Source organism: Equus przewalskii, chromosome 27, assembly GCF_037783145.1.
Source record: "Equus przewalskii isolate Varuska chromosome 27, EquPr2, whole genome shotgun sequence".
Classification (NCBI taxonomy): domain Eukaryota; kingdom Metazoa; phylum Chordata; class Mammalia; order Perissodactyla; family Equidae; genus Equus; species Equus przewalskii.
The window spans coordinates 23,542,251-23,569,112 of record NC_091857.1 but is presented as its reverse complement, the minus strand read 5'-3'; the positions used below and the strand labels follow the sequence as shown (position 1 = coordinate 23,569,112).

General features: G+C 38.0%; 1 protein-coding gene across 7 annotated transcripts in view; it reads left to right on the top strand.

Moving 5' to 3' along the window:
- Positions 1 to 26,862, top strand: part of APP (amyloid beta precursor protein) — a 254,045-nt gene that overhangs the window by 101,468 nt on the left and 125,715 nt on the right. For all 7 annotated transcript variants that reach the window (XM_008514152.2, XM_008514150.2, XM_008514149.2 and 4 more), the window contains exons 4-5: positions 6,986 to 7,098; positions 9,803 to 9,996. In XM_008514152.2, coding sequence (XP_008512374.1) covers positions 6,986 to 7,098; positions 9,803 to 9,996 — 307 coding nt within the window. The remainder of the gene's footprint in view (positions 1 to 6,985; positions 7,099 to 9,802; positions 9,997 to 26,862) is intronic.

Below are 26,862 nucleotides of genomic sequence, written 5' to 3'. Positions count from 1 at the left end.
GTAAGAGTCTGAAATGGCAAAATAAAAAATTGCCTGAATAAACACTTGCCTCCAGTTCTCATTTGATATGTACGTATATAGTAGTGCAGGTTAATAAGCACATAAATCTGGAATGTTCTACTTCTCTGCATGTCTATGAGGAAAGATTAGGAGAGTCCTGTCCAATCGTTTTCTGTTGTCTTTAGTTTAAAGCATCTTCTAGCTACTGGAATAGGAACAAGTTAGAGCCTCGGCTCCTCTCTTTCTCTGTACCCCTTGTTTAATTCTTTAAATTCTGCCATCCAGCTATATCTGGAATCTTACTACTGCTCACTGTCTCTACCACTATCATCCCGGTCTAAGACATTGTCATCTCCCACCCGGATTATTGCAACAGCCCCCACCTGCTCTTCCCACTTGCACTGTTGACCCCTAGGGCAAGAATAATTCACTTAGAAAACTACTCCAGAGTCTTCCCATGTTACTCAGAGTTCTGGCCAGAGTGTGGCCCATGTTCAAGGCCCCGCCCAGTCTGCTCTCACTCACTCACCCACTGACCTTCCCTCTCTGATTCCTCTCTGACAACACTGGTCTCCTGGCTGTTCTGTGAACTCACTAGGCATGCTCCTGCCTCAAGACCTTTGTGCTTGTTCCTTCCTCTGCCTACAGTGTCCTTCCTGCTGATATCTGGATGGTTTGTTCCTTCACTTCCTCAGGTCTTCACTCACATGTCTATTTTTAGTGAGCCTTTCCCTGACTGCTCTATTTAAAATTCCACCTTCTCCCCCTGTTCTCCCCCGTCAGCCCCTAAAGTCCCTATTTTTGTCTCTGCTTTATCTCCATAATGTTTATTACCATCTGACATTCTTTTTTTTTTTTCTTGTTTTTTTGGTGAGGAAGATTTGCCCTGAGCTAACATCTGTGCCAGTCATCCTCTGATTTGTATGTGGGTTGCTGCCACAGCATGGCCGCCAATGAGTGGTGTAGGTCTGCGTCCCAGTACCAAACATGGGCCACCGAAGCGGAGCATGCTGAACTTAATCAGTAGGCCATAGGGCTGGCCTCTTACTTGTTTTCTTTATCTTTTCCCACTAGAATCTCATTTACTTCCATCTCTTTTGTCCACTGCTGTATTTGCAGCACTAAGAAAAATGGAAAATACGCAGTGAAGAGTTAGTGGATGAAGGACTGTGGCTGCCAGAGGAGATTCAGGAAACCCCCTGTTGCTACCAGGATGCAGCCCAGGGCAGAAATTGAAAGGGTTGATCATTCGGATTCCACATTTCTACAATCTAGCCCACCGTATTGGCCCTTATTATTTATTCATCATGTCATAAGCGATGCTCAAACATAATACCATTTTATCTATAGAACTATAGCTGGATAGTGATAATGTAATGAAAATAAAGCCCCATTGCCTCCAGTAGGTGCATAGTAGGTGATCAGTAAACAATGAAGACTAGCTATTACTGTTCTTATTAATTATGATTATTATTAATATTAGAAAGTAGTGGTTGATGGATGGATACTGGGGAAAAGGATAATAATAATAATAAATAATTTATTGAGCACTTTTATTGTGGGCACTGAGTTGAGTGCTTTATGAGTGTTAACTCATTTAATTCGCTACATGTGTGATCTGGGCTGGTTATAGTCACACATTGCTTAATGACAGGGATACATTCTGACAACTGTGCTGTTAGGTGATTTTGTTGTTGTGAGAACATCATAAAGTGCACTTACACAAACCTAGATGGGATGGCCTGCTACACACCTGGGCTGTGTGGTGCTAATCTTATGGGATCCCCATTGTATATACAGTCCCTCATGGACCAAAAGGTCGTTATGGGGTGCATGACTGTATATAACTTCTCAGGCTTATCTTCTTCTCTTGTAAAGTGAGATCATTGTAGCTGCTTCAGTGCATGGTTCTGAGTACAATATGAGATAATATACATGAAGCATTTAAGGCAGTGCCAGGCAAAGGGTCCAGAATTACTGAAACTATCAACATCTTACCTTCGAGAGCCAGCTCTGGTCCGTGTCTCATCTCTCATAGTAGAGTATGCCACAAGGAAGGAAACTGAGGCTTTGCCATTCTACAATTCCATTGCTAGAACATTCTTACCTCTGCCCCCCACACCCCTTTCCTGAGTCTTTGTTAACTCTTGAGGAACAAGAAAGGGAGGACATGCCATTAGCAGAAATCCATAGACCTCAGACATTTTTGGCCCTTTCATTCCCGTGATTCTGGTCAATACCACTTTAGTCCTCGCAAGGTCGTAGAATCATCATTTTTAAAATCTGAGATCTCTGTGCCTTGAAGTACCTATGTATGGATCTGGAACCTTTTAATCAATCGATTCAATCCCACTCTGACTCTCAAATATTTAGCAGTCACAATTGTGAGAAATTTTGCTCTTTGCTGTAACATTCTCTCCTCTCCCATTTCTCTCTGTGCCGTGGATTCAGGTCCCTTTGTTTTAGATGTAGCACTTTATGCTCCTAATTCCATCCTCTTCCTGGAGTCATCCGTCTTTTGGAAAGGCAACATAAAGAAATTGAAAATCACATTCCTACCTTTGAATTTCATAGTGTGGGAGACTCTGCTACCTGCCTGTTGAATATTCGTTCCCACTTCTTCCTTTCTAAGAGAATCCCAGATTTTTTCATTCCTGATGACAGTGTGCTCAGCTGAAAATACTTTTGCAGATTCCCTTGCAGCTAAATGTGGCCAGCTAACACGGTAATGGCATATAGGATGTAGATAATGGAGAGGGCATTCTTCCCATATGAAACAACAGAGCTTCATTAGGGTAAAAAACAAACAGAACCTACATCCCTTGGCCTGTTCCTCTTGTTTCCTGCCTGGAATTGACATGGAGTCTTAAGTTTCTGTGGACATTTTTTGACCACAAAACATGAGAACAAAGCCAACATTCTAAGGATGGCAGTGCAGGAAGTATTAGCCTGATGCCGGGCGGCCTCATCGAATATCTGCAGCAGCCCCAGCTTCAGTACCAGACTTCTTTTTTGTGAAAGAAAGAGTCCCATTATGTCTTTAAGCCACTTTATCGTGTGTTCTATTCCATGGAGCGGAATGCATTCCCGACTGTTTTATATGTGGCTCACTAGCTAATTTCAGTCTAACGTTATTGTCAAATTGACTGCATTGTAGATTATAACATTAAAGCATTTTATAATCTAAAAGTGAATCTATCTTTATACAAGCCAAAGGGAATTGGCCAAAAAACGCATTTCGCCCAGAGTTTAAATGACAGTGAGTTGAGTTACCACTCTTGGATGGAGATCCTGGAGACCCAGATTTTCAGGCCGGTTCTATCGCCAGTTGGCTCTATGGGCAAGCCACCTGACCTGGTTCTTTTCCTCCTGTCTGCAAAATGAGGTAATTTGAGCGAGATAGTTCTCTCAAAGACCACCAAGGAGCCAGTGGATTGAGGCCCACAGAGTCCCAATTCAGTTCAGCATCATTGTTCACCTTGCCAAGATTTTTTAGCCAAGGAGCCAAACCCAGATCTTGTTCATTGGTTTTGAAAATTCCTTTTCAATTGGAGCATGTGTGTGTGTGTGATATAAACTGTGAATTTTTAAAACAAGAAACCAGGTTGTATGGTTATCAATAAATATGCACAGTGTATATCAATGAATTTATCCACCACGATTAAGTGGTGCCAAATTTCCTAAACTTTGGCATGAACAGGAACATGATTTCTCATGATACTTTGTTTTGGTCTCTTTCACTTGAATTCTGTTAAGAATTTTTTTACCTGAAGGATCAAACCAAATAAACAAAAGGTTTGTTTTTAAAATAGAAGTGCTCATGGTTCTATGTGGAAGCTAGGTACATACTATCAGATTTTTTTTAATTAAAAAACTTTTTTAGAGCAATTTTAGATTAACAGCAAAATTGAGTGGAAAGTACAGAAAGTTCCCATATGTCTCCTGTCATATCATAGATTTTTAAAAATAATTCTTTTAGAGTTAAGAAGAATTAAGCTAAAACTGGTTTATGGGTTCATTATATTTTTACCTCTCCTCTTTAATTCTTTATTAAAAGTTTTTAAACAGATTTTTGTGGTTTGAGTACTTGAAATTTCTGATGCATAGCATTCTAGTATGTTTCATCAATTTTAAAAGTAATATAAGCAGAGCTGTGAAACCACAGAGTCATTGCTAAATTTTATTTTAATGTTAGAGTACAATGAGTTTTCTATTTTGCCATTAGTCCTGAGGGCTTATTAAATAACCAGTATGAATCCTTTCAAAAAGCAGTCTCATTTGGGGGCGTGTATTTCTTGGCTATGTGCAACATTAGAAACCTAAGAGCATCTGTACAATGCGAAATGAAATGTCACTTTGCCAATTAAAAAAAATTCAAATAGCCTTTTATAAATTAATGCAATACTTATCCTTTTGGTGAACATTGGATTTTACCTAGGTAAATATCTTTCAGTGACTTTAGCTTTGCATTAAAATCTAGTCCTCTGCAGTTTGGCCTGAGGGCAAGTAGAACAAGACACATTGTTGTCTGGCAGCTATTATTCAGTTTATGCCACGAGAACTCTAGGCCGGGGTTGAGAGTATCTGATATCTGCTCCTGATTCTCTCATGAACTGAGTTGAAAGCCTTGGGCCAGGCACTTAATCTTTCCAATAATTACCTGTAAAATAGAAAAACATCACTTAATATTTCGGACATTTGTAAATATGGCGATATGGCTTGACTAACCAGAGCTAATAAATGAGGTAGGTACCCTCAGGCCCCTTGGTCACCTCTGGCCTCTTGTGGCCTTGAAAATTAGGATGCTGGAAGTATCACGTGTTCTTGGCTACAGTTGATCGTCTGTCCTGAGAAACCATGAAAAGCCCACCTGAAGAAAGAGTATTGATTTTGGATGAGATTATTTTTATTTTCTATTCTCCAACTCATCTGGGTTTTAGTTTGGTTTTTTTGGTTTCATTTTGTTTTATAGTATTCTATATAAAAGAAAAAGAAAAATGTAACATCACTTGCATTATTATGTTATTTCTTTCCTGCTAATTTATATCCTCACCCTTATCTCTGGGGCTGGATTATCATCTCCCGAGGATAGGTGGCCTTGGGCACATTTCTTACCTGGGAAGTGAGGTTTCGAGTATAAGAGATCCATCACACAGCTGTTGTGGAGCTGAGATACAGCGATGCACATGGAGCACCAGCACGTGGAGCACCAGCCGCTGCCAAGGAGTCGGTGCCCGGGGCTCAGGGGTTCCTTCCCCACCAAGCACCACCCACAGTCCTTGGGGGCACCATGTCTCATAATTCTTGCATTCTCTATAACTTAAAATGCCGTGGGCATCATCAGTTGTCTTAAAAATTTAAGGAAGGACAAGATGAGAGGCTCTTTATCCCCTATGATTTGCTTAGATTTTTACCTAAATGTTATTTTATCTAAATTTATTTGTAAGTAGATACTAAATAGCATGAGACATGTTACATATTTGAGCTAGAAATAGCTTAAAGTTTAAATACCTTTACAGAAAGACAGTTTTAAAGAACCTTTTGTATAAAGGGAATGAAGAGGTTTTTTCTTCCCCTTTTTAGGGCCTATGTTGTTCTTTATGTTGCATTTCAGAAAATTTCATGTAGCACACTATAAAAGACAAAAATAAATTCTTGACTTTGCTGGTGTGTGGACATCTTGTGTTTCTTGCTTATTTGGAGTCTCTGGGTTAAATCTGTTCTTGCATGTCTTGCCTGAGGGATTGCAGTGCCCTCCTCAGTGTCTCCCAGCTTTCATGATCTCACTGTGCTAGTCCATCCTTCTCTTGATTAAAGAGTATATCTGAAAAACAAACTTGAGCATGTCATTCCTGTTTACAAAATCTTTTGACCTATGTTGTCCCCAAAGTGGTTAGCAAGACCATAGGCTCTAAAACTGGAGTCCAATGTATTTTCTGGTATCATTTGCTTCTGGAGCCTCTTTTCCACTTAACTTGTGTTTCAGCCACAGTGGATTTCTGCTGCTTCTGCAAATAAGCTTTGCTCTTTCTTTATTCTCTCTTTGCGCAGGAGCTTCCCTCATTTTGAAGTGCCTTTCACCATCCTTCCATCCTTCCACTCTTCCATCCATCCATCCATCCATCCATCCATCCATCCATCCAGTATGTTCCTGTCTTCCAGAACTGGGCCAGGGATTAGGAGTAGAAGGTTAAACAAGATAGATACTGTCCTTACATCTTGGAACTTTCTTTCATTTCGTACATGACGTACTCCTGCTCATGACTCATCTCTAGTGTTGTTTCTGCTTTGAGGTCTTTCCCAGTGCACCCAAGCAGATTTGTTCACAATGTTGGCCCAGCACTTTCTTCATCTCTATGATAGCTTTAACTTCTTCATTCATCAGGATATTTATTACCTGCTATGTGCAGAACCTCTGCTAAGAGCTGAGGATACTGTATTGAACAAACAAATAAAAATTAAACTCGCAGCTTACATATTATTTGTAATTATCCCTCTTTCACTCTCATTAGAATGTGAGTTTATGTAGGACTTTACATAATATCTTTGTATCTGCAGTACCAGCAATGTTAGCAATAATTTGCATGATACTATACATTTTTGTTAAAAATATAGCAAAAGTCTAAGGATCACTTTTTATAATTTAATTGAATTAAACTCTCTATGTGTATGTATTTTGTATATATAACATAAATGTGTAATACACATATGTGCATATATAGATTTCTGTTTACAAAGTACAAAAATGCTAAAATTTCTATTAGTTTACAAACATTAAAATGTCCGGTACGGAGGGGTAGACAATAGTTTATATTGATTCTGCTCAGATGATTACCTAGGAATGTCAATCTGTTTTTTACTTGGATTGATGACTTTGTCATTCAGAAAGCTGTATAACTTCTCTGAAGTCTTTTTAGCCTATCTTTCCTTGCTAAGACCACTGTGATCCAGGCAGAATAACATGAAGGCTTTTCCTTTCTTGCAGTTGGCGAGTTTGTAAGCGATGCCCTCCTTGTTCCCGACAAGTGCAAATTCCTACACCAGGAAAGGATGGATGTTTGTGAAACCCACCTTCACTGGCACACCGTCGCCAAAGAGGTACCAGCCCATATGCTCTTTCTTCTTTTAAAGTAAAGATTTCCTAGGGACATGCATAATGACATTTTAGAGGGTATTTTGAGACAACTACTGCACTGATAAATAAATTCTCCTTTATTTATCATTAAAAAAAAATCCATGAGTGTTTTTTAAGGCGTCAAAGATATAGAACCTATTTAGTTAGAGTCATTAAGTGTCTATGCCATGTTTTGTAACTTAAAAACTATAATTTTATAGTATCTATAAACCTTAAAATATACCTTTTTTTCAAATTATTTTTTATTTACCTATTTTCTCTTGTCACAATGAAGGTTTTTTTTTTTTTTTAAAGATTGGCACCTAAGCTAACAACTGTTGTCAATCTTAATTTTTTTTTTCCTGCTTTTTCTCTCCAAATCCCCCCAGTACATAGTTGCATATTTTTTAGTTGTGGGTCCTTCTAGTTGTGGCATATGGGACTCCACCTCAGCGTGGCCTGATGAGCAGTGCCATGTCCGCACTCAAGATCCGAACTGGTGAAACCCTATGCTGCCAAAGCAGAGCACATGAACTTACCCACTCAGCCACACGGCCAGCCCAATCACATAGGAATTTTAATAATTTAATCTTTTTTCCTTTAATCTATTGGGAATACAGAGGTAGGACAGGAAGTAGCTTGTCCAACACCAATGTGAAAACAACAATAAGAAAACCCATCCAATTTTGTGTTCACCAGGCCATGCTACCACCTTCATTTTTTCATTGTGGGTGAGTCTGTGGCACCAATCCTACTAGCCCTTACTAACCCCTGCTTTTGGCAAAGCTGATAAAAGATATAAGACAATTGGCATAAAATGTCACTTTTTGATATTACCACCTTCAAAACTGCTCTGTCCCTTTGACATATTATGAAGTTTTTCTTTTCCTTTTTTTTTTCTTAAAGATTGGCACCTGAGCTAACAACTGTTGCCAGTCTTTATTTTTTCCTTCTCCCCAAACCTCCCCCCCAGTACATAGTTGTATATTCTAGTTATATGTCCTTCTGGTTGTGCTATGTGGGACGCCACCTCAGCATGGCCTAAAGAGCGGTGCCATGTCTGCGGCCAGGATCCAAACCAGCGAAACCCCAGGCCACCGAAGCAGAGGGTGCCAACGTAACCTCTCGGCCACGGGGCTGGCCCTATTATGAAGTTTTTCTAGTAAACTTATATAGCTTTTTTATGGTGAGATCAGTCTTCTAGAATTAGGCTCCTTTATCTAGCTTAGTGGTTCTCCAGTAGGGTCAATTTGCCCCCTATCCCTCCCCAGGAACATGTGCCAATGTCTGGAGACATTTTTGATTGTCACAGTTGGAGGCGGTAGTCCTACTGGCATTTGGTGGCTAGAGGCCGGAGATTCTGCTAAACATCCTTTAGGGAACAGGGCGGCCCTCTTCCCCTCCCCAGCCAAAAATTATCTGGTCCAAGCTGTCCTTGCTGTCAAAGTTGAGAAACCCTGATTTAGCTCAGCTTAACCGTTGTAGCTTTAAAACTGTTAGACAGAAAACACCACGTAAGATTTAGCATTATTTTTGCCTTTTATAAAATAGTATATTCTGATTTACTGTAAAATGAAATTTTCTTCATATAAAAATATATTTTGGAGGTTGAAGAGATTATCGAGCTTAAGAAAACAAAATAATTTAAAGCCCAGCTACCCATCTGATAATCTCGTTTTTCATTACTTCTTGAGTTTTCAAACAAAAAAAATTCTTCGTTACTGAGAAACAAAAATGACTCTGATTCCTATGGGGTCAAAATACACTCTAATATTTTCATCGTTTACCCATATGTGTTGAATTATTAATCTTTCCTCTGTCACCAGTGGATGCTTTCAGAGCTTTGTGTTAATCTAGATTTCTGCAAATTTAGCAAATCCCAGGAAAGCAGAAAGATATTGAAGGAGAAATCTCTAATGACTAGAAGTTCTGGTTCATAGCAGAGGAAAATTTGTCCCTTCCCAAGATTGTTATTCTGGAAGTGAGCCAAGAGAGTTAGAATTCTGGAATAAGATGGGTCCAAGTGAGAGAAGCTGCCATCTACAGATGGAGCTTCCATCTGTAATGGAGGTCGAAGTGAGTTGGGGATGCACATGGAGCCATCACTACTTCCTGATACTCTAATGAAGCCAGCAGGCATTGAGTCTCTGATATCTGTTCACAGTGCAGGCTTCTTCTACATCTTACTTCCCAATTAGTTTCCATTCCTATTGTTTTTATTAATTTCTATAGTAATGACATATCCTTATTAAATAAATAATAAAGTTAAAACATAAAGGTACCAAAGGAGCCTGTGCTAAAGAAACTCTTATAAATCCACTCAAAAAGTAATGAGAGGGCTGGCTCTGTGGCTGAGTGGTTAAGTTCCTGTGCTCCGCTTCCGAGGCCCAGGGTTTCACCAGTTCGGATCCTGGGCGCGGACATGGCACCACTCATCAAGCCATGCTGAGGTGGCGTCCCACATGCCACAACTAGAAGGATCCACAACTAAAAATATACAACTGTGTACCAGGGGGCTTTGGGGAGAAAAAGGAAAAATAAAATCTTAAAAAAAAAAGTAATGATCTTTTCCATTGTAAAATTGGTTCTTGATAGATTGGGTCTGTGTGTTGATTCTTATATTTGGGATTTTCTTACAGTGAAGCAACACATCTCCTCTAACACTCTCATTCTTTTCTCCTTTTGTAGACTTGCAGTGAGAAGAGTACCAACTTGCATGACTACGGCATGTTGCTGCCCTGTGGAATTGACAAGTTCCGAGGGGTGGAGTTTGTATGTTGCCCGCTGGCCGAGGAAAGTGACAATGTTGATTCGGCAGATGCAGAGGAAGATGACTCAGATGTCTGGTGGGGTGGAGCAGATACAGACTATGCAGATGGGAGGTAAGGTGACCATTGTGTACAGTCTCTCATAGATGCTGAAACATCTACCATGTAGTTTTATTTCTTCTGTAAGTGTATCTTTCTATTTCTCAATGAAAGGATCCCTGCCCACTCCCTTCAAAGTTTACTTTTATGGAAAAAAATCTAACCATGAAGTCCTGTTATGGGTTATGGCATGCTGTTTAATTTGAATGTAATTGATCAACTATCACTGAGTTAATTTTAACTATTTTATTTAATTAATTATTTTTTTGCTAAGGAAGATTCACCTTGAGCTAACATCTGTCCCAATCTTCCTCTATTTTATATGTGGGTTGCTGCCACATTATGGCTGCTGACAAGTGGTATAGGTCCACACCCGGGGTCTGAACCTGGCCACTGAAGCAGAGCATGCCAAACTTAACCACTATGCCATGGGCCTGGCCCCCTAACTATTTTATTTTAATCTCAAGAGTGGGGACCAAAATTCCCCTCATATTATAATAGGTCACTGGTAGTTCTACAGGGAATTGAAATCTGAGTGAATGACATGGCATTCCATTTGGTCTGTAATTTAGAAATATTTTTTGAACATTATTTTGGGATTATTTTGTCACTTATTAGCTAAATGTGAATTTTTAAGAAAGCTTTGGTTTTGGGTGTGTTTTTCATTTTAATTTTTTTTGCCTTTTATCATGTTTTCCTTTGTGAACCAAGTCAGAAGCATTCATAAATGTTTGCTAAAGTTCTTTAACTGTCTTTGGTTTTGTGATTGTTAAAAAATATATTTTAGCCTCCTTTTCTTTAGGATCTTGATCCCATAACTTATCTGATTCTTATTTTTAATTAAAGGCAAATATCTATATTATAGTCATAAAATTATAAAACCAGAATCTGGGTTAGAAAGGCCATCTGGTTCCGTCATCAATCTCTTGCTATGTCGTTCCTCAAAAGGTGATGATTATCATATCACTTCTCTTTTTCCTTCAGTTGTCTTTCATATATTCCCTAGTGTTACACTTTCTGAATGGAACATTAAATATGAATTGCAAGACTTATAATTATCAATATAAAGTTTTCTGACTTTTATATAGTCAGACCCAGAGTTTTTGTTGTTGTTGTTGTTTTGTCATTTTTTGGGGGGTCTTTCTGGTTTTTTTTGAGGAAGATTAGCCCTGAGCTAACTACTGCCAATCCTCCTCTTTTTGTGAGGAAGACTGGCCCTGAGCTAACATCCATACCCATCCTCCTCCACTTTATATGTGGGACGCCTACCACAGCATGGCTTGCCAAGTGGTGCCATGTCCACACCCGGGATCCGAACCAGTGAACCCTGGGCCGCCAAGAAGCAGAACATGCGAACTTAACCGCTGCACCACCGGGCCGGCCCCCAGACCCAGAATTTTTAATAATATATTTTGTAGATTAAAAAAAATTAGTTTTACCAAAATACAAATATGTAAGAATCTGTGTGCACTGAGGAGCACTACTTGCCATTTCTTATCAGTTAATAGTGCTAGGCTTCCCTTTAGTGGCTATTGCTTAATTTTAACAGGACTCTCTTTTTGTTGGTTAAGTTCTTTTGTGTTCCCTCTTTACCAAGTTTAGAAAAATGGGGCTCAATGTAACAGGGCATAAAGCTAAACAAACACATAAATTATAAAGAACGAGAAGAAGAAATAAGCAAAAAGTCAACTGTATGCTTACACATATTTCTCTATGTTTGTAAAACTTGAAAGTTAAATGGTCTGAACCATCCTTGTCCCAGGGCAAGAAATATCAGTGAGAGCAGAATGTCCCAGTGGGGAAACTTCTAAGCTTTTTTTCCTGTGGAATTAGTTGTGTTCTGTGCCATGGCTGGTCCCCATTCCTCTGTTCCATGTGCCAGATGTAGAAATGTCCACTGGTTTGGGTTTAATTGCCGCTTTGTCTGAAAGTTGGAGTTCCCTAGTTCTTATTGCTTTTTGTAGCTTCTTTGTATTCTTCATCACTCCTATATAGATTTGAAAGTTTGAGAGTGATTTCTTGATACCAATGCAATCAGCATTAAAAAGGGAAAATTGGAGTTGGTTGAGCATTTTCTTTGTTCAGAATCTGTTGGGTACTTGATTTGGTCGTTTCCCATTACTGAATTGACTATGTACTGAGTAAACAACCCAAATGATGGCGAGTAAACCAAGAGAGCCCTGTAGCTGGTTTCTAAGTTATAGGGAGCCAGCTGTGTACTTATAACCCTGTGTCAAGGTTAGTGACCTACCATTCATGATCATTTATATAGGAAGCACTTCTGTAACTAAAAATAGGTATTTTTGGTTTATCCTGAGAGGAACAAGCTTTTGCTAGGCTCTCTTTCCCATTTAACACATTTTTTACGTCTTGTAAAACCTCTTTTGTATTGGGAATAGGTTTCAGTGTGTCTTGATCTTTTCCTCCTACACCCCTGCCAACTTACTGACTTAATTGAAAGCATTACTAACATCATATCTTATGAAATCCTCTCAGTGGTCCTTTCTTTTTCTACACCCCTTCTCACCAGTCTTGGAAATCGATCCACAGGGCTTCCTGTTCTGGCCATGAGTCCCTCATTTACTTGTTACTGTCATCCAGTAGCTGTACCTTCTTTGATATTTATCTCTCTGGTTATATTGCCACTATTTATCCTCTTTGTTACAATCACCAAACTGTAGGACACTAGTATACAATTCTTCAACACTGCTTTTTTCCTTTGAATTTACTGTGTAACCGGCTACTAGGACAACTAGACAATTTCTTATCCAAACCTGATTTGACGCTAGGACCACAGTCATAAACTAAAGGACCCAGACAAATGAGGTCATATGGTCACGCTACCTATCTCTGTCTTCAGTTATATCCGCATCCAAGTTGACGTGCATTTGAAATGCTAGCCATCTCCTTCTAGTCACCTTCATTTATGTTCCATTTCTGCTCTCTGCAACACAGTCATCCCTTGGATTCTGTCATCACTTAGAAATACTGCACCCATAGGGTTTCCAGCTTTGACATTCCTCTCTGACCATAATCGTCTGATCTTACACCTAAAACACTCATCAGTTACTACTAAATTTCACCCTTCCCTCATAATCACCTCCCAGTTCAGGCTTTTAGTCTATTATCCTCTTTTTTTGTTCTTTTTTAACAGAATGGGCTCAACAGATAATCATTTTTACATATTTGAATGTTCTGGACTTGTTGATATCCTTCACATTTTCCAAACGTATTTTTGTCAGTTAATTTGTCCATATCTAGGAGAAGTTAATTTGTCCCTTTAATTTCTTCTGAGTTTTCTAAGGTTGATGTATCATGTCATGTAACCTTACCAGTTAATTCCATTTCTTATTCATGCTGTAACATCAGCTGGGATCTTAATGTTACTAGATGCACCTAATTCTCATTACTTGATGACCTATCACCTTCCACATAGCCAACCCCATTCTTCTTGGTTCCTAGCATCATTGTCCTTCATGCTCCACAGGTGACCCCTTCTTCATCATCCATTGTGAATTTCATGGTACCTAGCATTTTGTAGGCTCTCGATACATGTTGGTTGAATACATTATGAATTTTCTCCTCTACTTCAACAGCTCTCTGTACCTTCATCCATCCTTTTTGTTTCCCATTCTCCCTCTTATGTGTATGTTCTATCTGAACTCTTGATCACCACCTCCTCCTTTCTTGTATTTATTTATTTAAGACTTTTGTTTTAGAGTGGTTTTAGGTTCATAGCAAAATTGAACAGAAGGTATAGCGGTTTCCCATATACCTCCTATTCAACACATGCCTAATTTGCCCCATCATCAGCAACCCCCACGAGAGTGGTACATTTATTATAATTGATGAACTGAAACATTTATACATCATAACCACCCAAAATCCATAGTTTACATTACAGTTCACTTTTGGTGGTGTACATTCTTGGTGGTGTACATTCTATGGGTTTAGACAAATATATAATGACATGTATCCATCTTTATATTGTCACACAGAATCTTTTCAATGTGTTTCCTCTAAAAATCCTCTGTGCTCCACCTCTTCATCACTCCCATGCTCCCAACCCCTGGCAACTGCTGATCTTTTTATTATCTCCATAATTTTACCTTTTCCAGATTGTCATATAGTTAGAATCATATGATATTTAACCTTTTCAGATTGGCTTCTTTTACTTAGTAATATGCATTTAAAGTTCCCCATGTCTTTTCATGGCTTGATAAATAATTTCTTTATAGGGCTGAATAGTTTTCCATTGTCTGAATGTACCACAGTTTCTTTATCCGTTCGCCTACTGAAGAGCGTCTTGATTACTTCTAAGTTTTAGCAATTATGAATAAAGCTGCTATCAACACCTGTGTGACCTGAACCTATATCCAAAAACTCTTTTTGCACAAACATCATAAAATTTGTTGCATAAGCATCGTAAAAGAGGAAAGAATACTGTCACACGTCTTTTTTAGCAATTGCAGCAATAGTTCTTGTTTTTGTTGCAAAATATTGAATGATGTCGTGCTTCCTGTTGGATGACTAAGTAGACATAGAGTATTGTATTTCCTTTTCGTTCTTAGAAATACATTGCTCACTTTTAGTTCGTGAGCTGGAGAAAATTTATCTAGGATATCATCATCTGAAGATTGATGGTCTGAGGTTTTACTTATGTGACCATTTTCATTCATCTTCTGATTTGTCTGGTAATTGTGAAATATTTCCTGTCAGTTTTCTCCCATTTGCCAATGTGGAAAATGAAAATTTTTGATTTTCAATTGTATTCAATTAAAGTCTCTAGACTTTTATATCAGCTTGAAAGATGTTTCAATATTTGGGAAATACAATATTAAAACTGCAATAATTTCCCTGTTTCATCTTCCTTCATTCTTTCATTTTCATATTATTTGATGTTCCTTAACACAGTTGGAAGTAGCTAATGAGTAATGATGAGATACTTCTTGAAGGGATAAAAATCTTAGGTATATGAAAAGTTCTTGTGGACTGATAATGGTAATTATAAAATAGAATGAGCTTTTTTTATTCTATAAAATAAAATTTCTCTAAGAAAGTATGTCAGAAATATTGACCCTTACCAGTAAATAGAACTGCTCAAAAGGTAAAACTGTGTCCAGTGGATCCTAGTGGTATTCTGAGGGTTAACAGCTTTTCCTACATACCAGGAGTTTATATTTATTATGAGGCTTTTGCGACTTTACACATTAAAAAACACTTGACACAATTTTCTACAAGCCAGATGCTCAAGAAATATTTGAGTTGAATTGATTTGACATTCACATCAAATACTTACTCAGGCATAACTGGTAACTCAAGGTTAAACTAATTGGGCTTTAAAAAAACTACTAAGGAATATCATTCCAGACATGCAATAATTAAGTGAAATTGCATCAGAAATCTCTAAAGCTGGAAAAAGAATTGCTGGGACCTCAGGAATATTTGTAACATCCTCTTAGCACCTTTACTGTAGTAACTACTTGGATATCTTTTCATTGCTTCAAAAAGTGAAATAAAATGAAATGAAATTTCAGTTACAAATGAAGGTAAGCTTCAGCTGTATTTGAGTTTGGGGATAGAAGTCCATTCTTAGAGTGGCTTTCTTATTTGAACCAGCAAGCCTTTCCTGTTCCCTAGTGTCACATTGGAGCCCTTTAATAAAAGTAACAGTAGGCAAACATTTCAGAAAGTACAAGTTATAGTCATGAGACGAGCTCAACTCCATTAGCTCTTGGCAAGCATTGTGTGATTTACAAAATGAATAAATAAACATTGTCGAGAGCAGTGGTTCTCAACGGGGTGAGATTTTGCAGCGCAAGGGACCTTTGAAAATATCTGCAGATATTTTTAGATGTCACAACTAGGGGTGTAGGCGCAGCTGGCATTCGGTGGGTAAAGACCAGGGATGTGGGTAAACATCCTACAATACACAGGACAGCCCCACAGCAAAGAAATGTCAATAGGGCCAAGGTTGAGACACTGGTTTAGAGGTTTCTTCAGCATTGGGGCAAAGCTAGGGAAATTATTCTTTCTTAAAAACATCTTCCATCTGGGCTTTTGCCTCACCACAACCTCCCATGGACAGAAAAGCACACACCCTGGGAGTATGCCTCTTGAATGCAGCTTCTGCCCAGATGAAAATGTTTGAAATCAGAACAAACCTTCCAAACATAACTGCATGCACAGCTTCAAATACTATTGTCAAAATGTGCTGAAATGCAATGGATGATTAAGGCTTTGTATTTGTACCCAATTACTTTGTAATTCTGATCGTTATGTCAACTATTTTTCCTTTTATTAGTATCACTACTGTCCATTTTGACTACAATAAGTATTAGCATATTTTCTGGGGCAAATTGATCGTGTTTTGAAATATTTGGTGTATTTAGAGACACGGGAGGCTGTCTCCACTTAAAATATTTTTCTGTTGCATGTAATTTAAAAAAAGCTTAAAATATGATAATTTTTCAGAAGGTTTTGGGTCAGGGAAAATCACCTGTAATTTGACCTTAGTGTAAGTTTTGTGTTTCTATCTGGTCTTTTTTTTTTTGCCCCCATTTGTATATTTTGTGGTTAAAACAGAGAATTTTCATCTTTTAACTACTATTATGCATTTTTCATTTATCTCTTTAGTTGTGTGTCTTATGTCTTCATCAGTGTCACCATTGCCAGACTTTTTCTTTTTTTATCCTTTTTTTTTACGTTATAGAAGCCACAGTTTTGAATTCCTAAAGGGGTGTAGATCTACCCTCCCCACCCCGTATTATATATAATAATTGCTTTAAGGTAGATCTTTGACAGTAGGATTACTGGATTAAAAGGTATGAATGTTTATCAGCACTTAAAATTTATCTCAATACTGTTTATGCCCATTTACAGTGCGTATCAACAGTGGATGAATTTATTTTGTCATTGCATAATGACCGTACTGGGTGACATACTGTTGTTATTAATAACATAGCCCCTTCCTTATACTGCCAAGCTTTCAGGGTCTTTTAGACTATGAGTTCATGAGGGTGTGGAGTGGGTTTAATTGCTTTCTTGACTGTGCATGAGTTGTAATAATCATAATAGATATTACATAGTCTGCTATGTGCAAACCACTATTCTGAATAACTTGCAAATAATAACCCATTTAATGTTCACCACTTTTTTAATATCTGTTAGTTATTTGTAGAATGATTTAATGAGTTTCATTTGGGCTTTTCCAAAACTAAGAATAGATTTGTATTGATGTATCTGTTCTAGAAGTTTTACGTTTTTTTCTGTGCCAAATATTATAGGTATTTCAAAGGTAAAATTTAGCAGAACCCTTCTGTGAATTCTCATTCCATTAATTCTTCATTAATGAAACGAATTAATAACCTGTAGTTTTCTCATTCAATTACATCTCTTCCATTCTACCTGAAGAGCACATATAAACCACAACTTTAAAAATGATGAATTCATTCACATTTGATCATAAAAAGTTTCAGACCAATAACTAATTTTGACTGAATGATTCATGTATATATGAGGGAAGTTCAGATGCTTGAGTTTTACTGATAATACAGTGCATGTTGATTCCATGTTGTTTAATCTGCTCTAGTTATGAGCTTTCAGGGTGGGGGGGATCCCGTGGGGAGGGAGAGTAGAGTCTAAAGCTTTAGGTTAGTTTAATACAGATGGGAAATATGAAGAAAAAAAGTATATTGTGACATATGCCTGGAAAAAGGCTGGAATCTGAAGAGGGCTAAATTATTCCACTTGAAAAACATCACTTTGACATAGAATTCCTAAAGTGAGTGAGCTATTTCTCTTAAAGTTCTTGCCTTTTATTTATTTGTTTGGGGATGGAGGGCTGGGATTAATGGAGGGACAAAGGGTTTATAGATCTTACTTCTACGTTAGTAGAAATCTGTTCAATCTAATTCTCGTGAAAAGGAAAGAAAGGCATCTTATGTATATTTTTGTGCAAAAGGTTCTACAGGTATGGCTTTTTTGTAGAGAATGGGTTTATGAACATAGAGAATTATACATAAAAATTACGTGTCCTGTTGATCAATAGCTAGGCCATAATGTTGTCATTGTTGTTTTCAGGTAAGTTGGTCGTTATGCGAATCAAATCAGATGGAGATGGAGCTAATAATAAGCTTGTGAGCCCATCACATTAAAACTAACTATTTATGGAGGGAAAATGATAATCCAGTAACCTCAACCGAAGGTGACATACCAAAATATAAAACAACAATGGTAGGCTCACTCTGATTTGAGCAGAGTCGTGTCCATGGCTTCATTTGAAGCTGTTGATGGAGTTCTAGTGTAAATGACAGGAATATGGTGTCACAGTGTATTGATCTGCATTTCTTGTAAGAACTTGTGGCACAATAAGTACATTGGCAGAGCCAAAACTGTTGAGAACATTTTTTCATACCCTATACATGAGCACAATTATGAGATAGTTTAAATCCATTTATCAAGCCTTCTAGCTACTTAGAAATTACCTCTTCCAGAAACACGGAGGGGATGCTAAGAATGCTGGGTGTGGCTCATTTCCCAGAAACTTGAGCAAAGACCCACACGAGCTGGTGCTCAACGTAAGGGACGAAATCTTGATCATAATTATTATTGCACTCTGCATAGAAAGCTCTGGTAAGGCCCAATTTATGAGTGGCACAGTGATAAATATAGTTGAAAGCTAATTTAATTACTGTCTCTGTGCCCCAAGAACTTTTCTCAGAAAATAATCACCAGATGGTAGTATGGAGGGTCACAAATACATGATTTGTCATTTGTGAAAACTTGTCATTGAATCATAGAGTAAGTTATGCACATATTGTCTCCCCATTAGCCCAGCGTGTGGACATAACCAAACATTCCTAGCCATACTCGATCTCAGGCTGTTGTGAGAATATGTCTGTTAGTGGGTCAGGACTGTTCTCTGCCTTTAAAATTGGTTATGAGAGAGAGACACAGGCTTTATTTGACTTTATATCTTATTTGGATCTCTGGAGTTAAAATTCTTTGACGATAAAATTTTGCAGCTGCTTTTCTGGCTTGCATTTTAAGAAAGTGGTATTCAGTGCTCAAGGGGGCAGTAACAACTTTAGAAGGTCGCAGAGTAAATCATGCAAATGATAAATTACAGACTTAGATCTTTGCCAGTGGATGAGTCAAGTAAGAACGGATTTGATGAAACAGTTTATGGCCTTGAGAAAGGAACTGTCGCAATGCTGGGTTGGCAGCCTCTACCACTGTTTGAGACAGTAACTGTGTCACTGATTCTAGTACTGAAATAAGGGAACTAATTTGAAAATGATGAATAGGAGAGTAGCAGAAGAAGCTTGCATTTTCTCTTGAGAGAACTGGCTGCCAGCTCTGAGGTCTTAGGAAAAATGCTGAATTTCTGTATTTAATAAGCTTGGACCGCATGTATGTCAAGAAGAAAAACAAAACGCTTTAATAGCCTTAACCAGATTACAGATGTGTGGCCAAACCAGTGGAGTTTGTTTTGGCTTCCAAGAAGGTGATGGCTGGAAGTGGAGATGCCTTTGAAGTACTGGGTGGGTTGCTATCATCCAAGCTACATCTGGCAGTGATCACCAAGCTTGCTAGGGACCTTGTGTCACAAGCTGCCCCGGTAACAGGATATGACTGAATGGGAAGTACTGGGGAATGATTCACTTGTAAGAGTCACTTGGAGGGTTGGATTATTGACTGCCGAGAATTTTACGCCATTGAGACACAGAAGGTCTCTCTTTATCCTTCAATGTCTTTTAATTAAACTGTCCAAATTTCCTGGATTACAAAATAGTAGGAAAAGAGGAAGAAAATACAGATCCTTATGGTTTTAACTGGCTTCTGGCAGTAGTACTCCCAAACGTGAATTTCTTCCTGAAACTGACATCTGGATATAGTTATCTTCATTGTAAAACCCCTGGTTTAGATGAGATTCACCATTGCTCCATGTAAAGGTGGCCCTTAAAATTATCTATTTTTTTTTTGTTTTTTTCCTTTGGCCTCAAAATCCACATATTAGCATATCATGCCCAAAGAGGTTTCCTTTACCTGAGCTGTGTAGTTCATCAAATCCTCAGTAACAATACATCACATGCTGGAACTGTATTTGGAAGTTAGTTATATAGAAGTTGGCTTCCAGGAGCCCTAAAATAGGAAGTCAGCTGTAGTACATGTTGTCTCCCCTTCTCAGTCTAAACTAGCACCAAGAACTTAACCACAAAGAACTCTGCAAAATTTATTTTTATTTATTTACTTTTTGAGAAAGATTAGCCGTGAGCTAACATCTGCCACCAATCCTTCTCTTTTTGCTGAGGAAGACTGGCCCTGAGCTAACATCCGTGTCCATCTTCCTCTACTTTATATGTGGGACGCCTGCCACAGCATGGCTTGCCAAGCAGTGCATAGGTCTGCAGCCAGGATCTGAACTGGTGATCCCAGGGCCACCAAAGCGGAACACGTGAAGTTAACTATTGCACCACTGGGCTGGCCCCAACCCTGCAAAATTTTAATAAGCATGTTTGTTTTGGAATGAAGTCAATCATATAGAAAATAATTTAGAAATACTCAAAACTGTTTCCCAGGATTAGAGGTAGATAGTAAAAATCTTTCCTAGGTAGGAGCTAACTTCAGCTTCCTTCTCCACCCTCCATATATAAAAAGTAAGATTTTGAGTGTTTTCTTGTGAAATTGTAGGTGGTGGAATTAATCCTACATAGCTGACTTTTATATATTTGCCATCTTCGTGATCCATTGATGCTTCATTTGTTGTAAACTGGTCCTAACTGGTTTTCTGTACTTTAGTATTCTTTCCATCCTTCAAAAATAGGCTAACTTATCTGAGAATGAAACTGTTTTCTCAGTTAACCTGCAGCAAGTTTCCTATATGGGGTGAGACATTAGTAGAACAATCTTTATTAGTTAAAAGTCTACAATGTGCGGTATTTTTTTTTTTAAGATTATGGTAGTTTACAGCCTTGTGAAATTTCAGTTGTACATTATTGTTAGTCATGTTGTAGGTACACCACTTCACCCCTAGTGCCCTCCCCCCATCCCCCCTTTCCCCTGGTAACCACCGATCAGTTCTCTTTGTCTGTATGTTAACTTCCACCTATGAGTGGAGTCATACAGAGTTCGCCTTTCTCTATCTGGCTTGTTTCACTTAACATAACACCCTCAAGGTCCATCCATGTTGTTGTGAAGGGGACGATTTTGTCCTTTTTATGGCTGAGTAGTATAGAATGTGCAGTATTTTTAAAAAAATAGTTTATTACAATCAAATAAATATAGTACAAACTAATTATTTTGTAAAGTATTCACGTTATTAGTAGTATTTTTTCTATCATTTGTATTTTTGTATATGTATATTATATTTATTTTATACTACACACTTATTTATACAAATAAATTATTTTTGTAATTAAGCGAAACAATACGAGCACATTAAGCCTACCATTGGTGTTGACGACATTATTGGCTTAAACTCCCTCTTACTGCCCACTCCCCTCCGCCCCAAAGTGTCATGTAAAGGCATATCCTTTTCTTTTTTTTAAACTTTATCACTGATCATATTTAAGTGAGTATGATTTTACTTGCACCCGATATTTTGGTTGTCTTTAGTCAATAAGATCATTGTAGGAAATGAAAACATTATACATGCAAAATTTTATTTTCCCCAACCTCTTTCCCTAATTTCTTAATTGTATACGTAAACCAATATCATGCTATTTAATAGCATTGCCATATATTTTTTGAAGGTAGCTGAAGGTAGGAATTGTGAATGTTTGTGTTTTTAAATAATCCTAGTAGTAGTAGTTCCTTCACCTCTATGTTTTATTATTCTCTATGCATTTGTTATCAAATTAAAAAATAAGTAAAGGCCACCCAGACCATCTGGTTGTGCTGTCTTGAAGATACAATGGATAGATGTTCATTCTTGTCATTTGTGTTCTGTTTTCCACCAAACGTGTTGTGCTATACAAATAGTTAGAAAGAGAGCTGAATATTGAGCACATAGTAGGCTATAAATGCTTGTGTATTGACTAAATTGTTTTAGTAAATTATAATGTGTAATTCTGGGAAAGATTTGGCCAAGGATATTCAAATATATAGTATAGAATTTGAAGTTACTTGAAAATATAGGAGAGCACCATTTTATTGAGAGCAATAGTAATTCAAACTATATAAATGATTTGCTATTATTTTAAGTATCTCCTTGTAGCATATAATTGACTTTTTTTAATTTGCAGTTGAGACCATTGTTTACTGTTGGTTGAATTTGATCTTCCAAAATTTTCTTTTTAGCAACGTATTGCCAGTCGGATGTGAAGAGCTTTTACTGTATTATTAAAGTATGCAGTAGATATTTGCCATCTCTTTTATGTCAGCTGCTCCAATACCAGTAGTCATGAGATTAATGCTGTTGGGTACTAAAAATGTTAACACATGTTTCACTACCAAACTGTAAAAGAGATTATCACCATGAAGGAAAGGGCAGTACTGGTCATTTAATGATGGTATCACTGATATGCGTACAAAGACATTGGGTAGAAACAGAAATCCAATGTAATAGATGCACCCAAGTAGTTTAGGAAAGAGAAGACATGTTAGTAAATAAGACGATCTTTGCTTCAAAAATGTCTCCAAAGCTTTAAAGTGTGCTTTGAACCTAATAACATTCTCTTGAGACTGTTTTTTACATCCTACATGGGGAAAATTGCAATAATTTTATCATAGTGCTTGCTTTCAGAACTGACTCAAATAATAAATATGGAAGCCAGTTGAACTGAAATGTACAATGGACTTGTTTTAATGCATAGATTGGAATTGTAAGCAAGGGCAGGCCAGCGTGGGACTGATGTTTTCTTGGTCTGTCCATTTACCACCCATTATCTCACACTGTCAAACAGAAAAACTCTCCTTAGGGCATAATGACTAATCTCCCACCTCTGGTTTGATAATCATGGCTATTATAACATGTTCCTTTTTAATTAGGTCTTTAAAAAGTATTGTAGGCCTTGTAATTATTATAATCAATAATAACAGATAATGACTTCTTAAGCACTTCTGTCCTAGATGAGGTTGAGAACATTATTAAAATAGATTTTGGTAGTCAGCAACTAATAATATTCTTTTTTTTATGAATTTAAATGTGTAGGAGTCCTTTTTATTTTAGAGAAGCAAAAAATATTAGAAAATATGATTTCCTAGAATTGGAGAATGGCTGTAAAAGTTAACGTGGAATTGATGTGAGCTCTTTTAGACATTTTAAATAGAAATTCTGTAGGTATTCAAATAGCAGTAAAGTCATTCTACAACTTCTATATGTTTGAAGACCTTCAATTTTATATTTAAATTATATTACAGAAACAGTTTTAGAAGAATTATGGTATCTTAAACTTTACTAATAAGTAGGGTAGGATATATCAAAGTTTTCATCTTTTACCTCCTGGAACATGCTGTTCATTTGTTTCCGTTTACGGGTTTGTACATCCTGTGAGTGTTAATCGCGTAGCTGCAAGTGGTTCTTTGGAAAATTTTATAGTTACTTTTATTGCAAATTTGGAGCCAAGGAGTCATACACGTGTGGAAGGGGTAACGAAGCACTTTGGGTTGTGCAAATGTTTACAAGGTAGTCACAGGACAGCCGCATTGCGTTTAAAATAATTTCATGATGGTAGAACCAATCACAGAGGAACAGGATTATGAGGCCACGCTTTATAGCATCTCTGTGTACCTCAGCCACTTAGAGTCCGAGCTCATATACAGCTCACTATCGGTGCTGAAACACACTTAGCAACACTTATGCATAGACCGTTCATGACAAGATAGACTTTCTAACTTCCTTCCATTGGAGAATATTCTTTCCCGCCATGCACATTGGGAAGTTGAGTCTGTATGTCCCATCTCTGTCTCGAATACTATATTTAGAATATCTGTGATCTTTGGCCATGACTCCTAAGTAGGACTAAATATGCTTTTGCTGTGTCATTGGTATTAGTTGACACATAAGATAGTACTTTTCCTCATAACCTCTTTATCTGCCTAATTAAGGTACCAGTACAAACAGTCCCAGATGGCCAGGCTCAGGAATCTAAATATTCTTAGGTTAGAAATTTTGATATAAAGCACCTTAAGGGCTTAAGGTTAATAAGCCCTTAGAACCGATTTATCTTTGCTATTTCTCAGAAGCCCTTTTTCTTATGTAACTTGTCTGTCATTGTCATTGCCAACCTGTCTTTCCTACATATTCTTTGCAAAAGGCTTTGGAGATTTTTTGTTCTTTTGTTTTCAACTATCCTGCCATCACTGTTTTTGTTGTTGTTCTTGATTTGTTTTTCTTTTTAAATATTGTTCTTTAAATTTCTGACTCTGGTTTTCTCTCTTGGATTACTATAGTATTTCTTTTACAGACCCTTTGTCCCCTGGTTGCTGTAATCTATGCCCTTGATTTTAAATACCACTTATAAGTCTAGTAGGCAATGATTTATTTCTCCAGCCCAGACTCTGTTTGGTTATGTTATAGGCATTTGAACCCTAACATGTCCAAAAGAGACTTCTTAATTCCCACCCACCAACCCCACCTTGGTTTTCTCAAAGCTGTTCTATCTCTGTATTGGCCCCATACCCTCTCCTAGGAATTATAGTCAAGAACCTGGCACTCCTCTACACCCTTCCACAGATCCTGCCGGTTCTGGATTCATGCATTTCTCTCCATCTTTTCCAGTACAATCCTAGTCTAAACTACCCTATTTCTCATTGGAGTTATTATAGTATCCTACTGATTCCTGCTCCCATTCTCTCTCCCCTATACATTCACTCTTTCCCACACTCATCTTAAGCCAAGCTCTATACAGCAGCCAGGATGTAGATGGTATGTATGCATAAAGTTCATCAGTGAACTCCCAAGATTAAGATGTGTTAATGGCTTTCCAGTACACTTAACACAATCAAATACACAAAGGAAATACAATGAAGCCTTTTGTCGGGATGCTCAGGATGATGTTAATGGGTAACAGTTATTGAACACTTAATTTATGTCAGGCCCTTGTCCCAATATTCTCAATCTTAGCAGCCTATTTATTTCCTCCTGATACTAATTACACCTTTTAGTATAGTCATGCACCACCAGTCAACGACAGACCACATATACGACGGTGGTCCCATAAGATAGTACCATATAGGCTAGGTGTGTAGTAGGCTATACCATCTAGGTTTGTGCAAGTACACTCTATGATGTTTGCACAGCGACGAATTTACCTAACAACGCATTTCTGAGAATATATCTCTGTTGTTAAGTGATACACGACTGTACTTTATTTATCATCTTTCTTTCCTCCCGCAGAACATAAGCTCCTGAGAGCAGGGACCGTCTCCTTTTCTCTTTTAGAGCCTCAGATCTAGCAGAATGCCTGGTACAGAGATACCCACTAACACTTGTTGAATGAATGACTTTTCTTAGACTATTGTTTTAACATAGTAGAATGTTCCTGATTAGGCTCTTTAATCGATACTAGAAAATACCTTCTCAGGATATTTTTCATGTAGATCTCTGAGTTGGGAAGCAGTCTTGAGTTGTGGAGAAAGAGGGGAAGGAGGGAGGAATGGCATAATTAGACTTCAGAAAGCTAGATTCTGTTTGTAGTTACATATGGCATCAGAAGTGGACATATTAGCAAGGCAGAAGGTGAGTGGCCGGGTGACCCGTTCCCTGTGGTCTTTCAAGAATGGTGGTTCTTCACTTTTAAAAAACAACAACAAAAAGGTGCAGTGCTATTTACCTAATGGAAATAGAAAAACAGTACCTCCTAGATCTGTGTATTTGTGGCCCAAGTTTCTGGTCCTTCATTTCCAACTGTCTGCCTGAGGGCTCTCCAACAGTGTCTTACAGCATCTGACATCCATCATGGTCAAAGCTGAACCCACTTCTATTACTCATTATCCCTTCTTCCTGCCGCATCCTCTGTTACCATTAGTAACCGTGCTCTACCCAATCTCTCCTTGAAGCATCAACTTCATCCTGTCACTAACCCCGTTCATCCATACAGTCGCCAGTTCTGTCGTGCTGTTTTCTCAAAGCTGTCACTTCCCTCATCCTTCTTGGCCAGGCTTCTCGAGATCCTTCTCCCCTTCCATCCATCACTCGCCCACCTATCTGTCCATATTTCTGCCAGCTCATACGTGTTGAAATACAACGATTCTTACCACCCTTCTTCTTAAAGCATTTCTACTAGGCTCTGACTCACTAGAAGCATAAAGACAAACTCCTTAGTCTTTCAAACTAGGTCCTTCTTAATATATCCATAGCCTGCATTCTGCTCACTTCCCTGTGCCCACTCCTATCTTCCAGCCATCCTGAGCTATTTGCAGTTCTTGAAGACACTTCCTGTATTGACAGTGCTGTTCCCTGCTTCTGCAATGCCCCTTTGCCCCATCTTCTCTGTGGTTGCACTTCCCAGTCCACCTGTTACCTCCTCAACCCGTCCCTCCCAGGCCCTCTGAACAGACCTTCTTTTTTTTAATCCATTGCAGTGAATCTTACAACACTGTTTTATGCTTCTTTGCATGTCCGTCTCTGCAGGACTCTGAGCCTGTGATCAGCAGTTGAGACTTGACCTAATAAAGAACAGGTCTTCATAGATTTTTTCTGAAATAATAAACCCCAAGGAAAACATTGTATATGAAAAATAAATGATACTTTTATTTATACCATTTTCAAAACCTAATAACGTGAAAAGGAAAAAACCATATGTGTCATATATAAATTTAAGCCATAGTCTAATAACAGCAAATAGGTACAGTATTTTTCCTTACCATGTGCTTTTCTAAGTGCTTGACATGCAGTAACTGCCCACAGCATCTCCTGGGGTAGGAAATGTTATC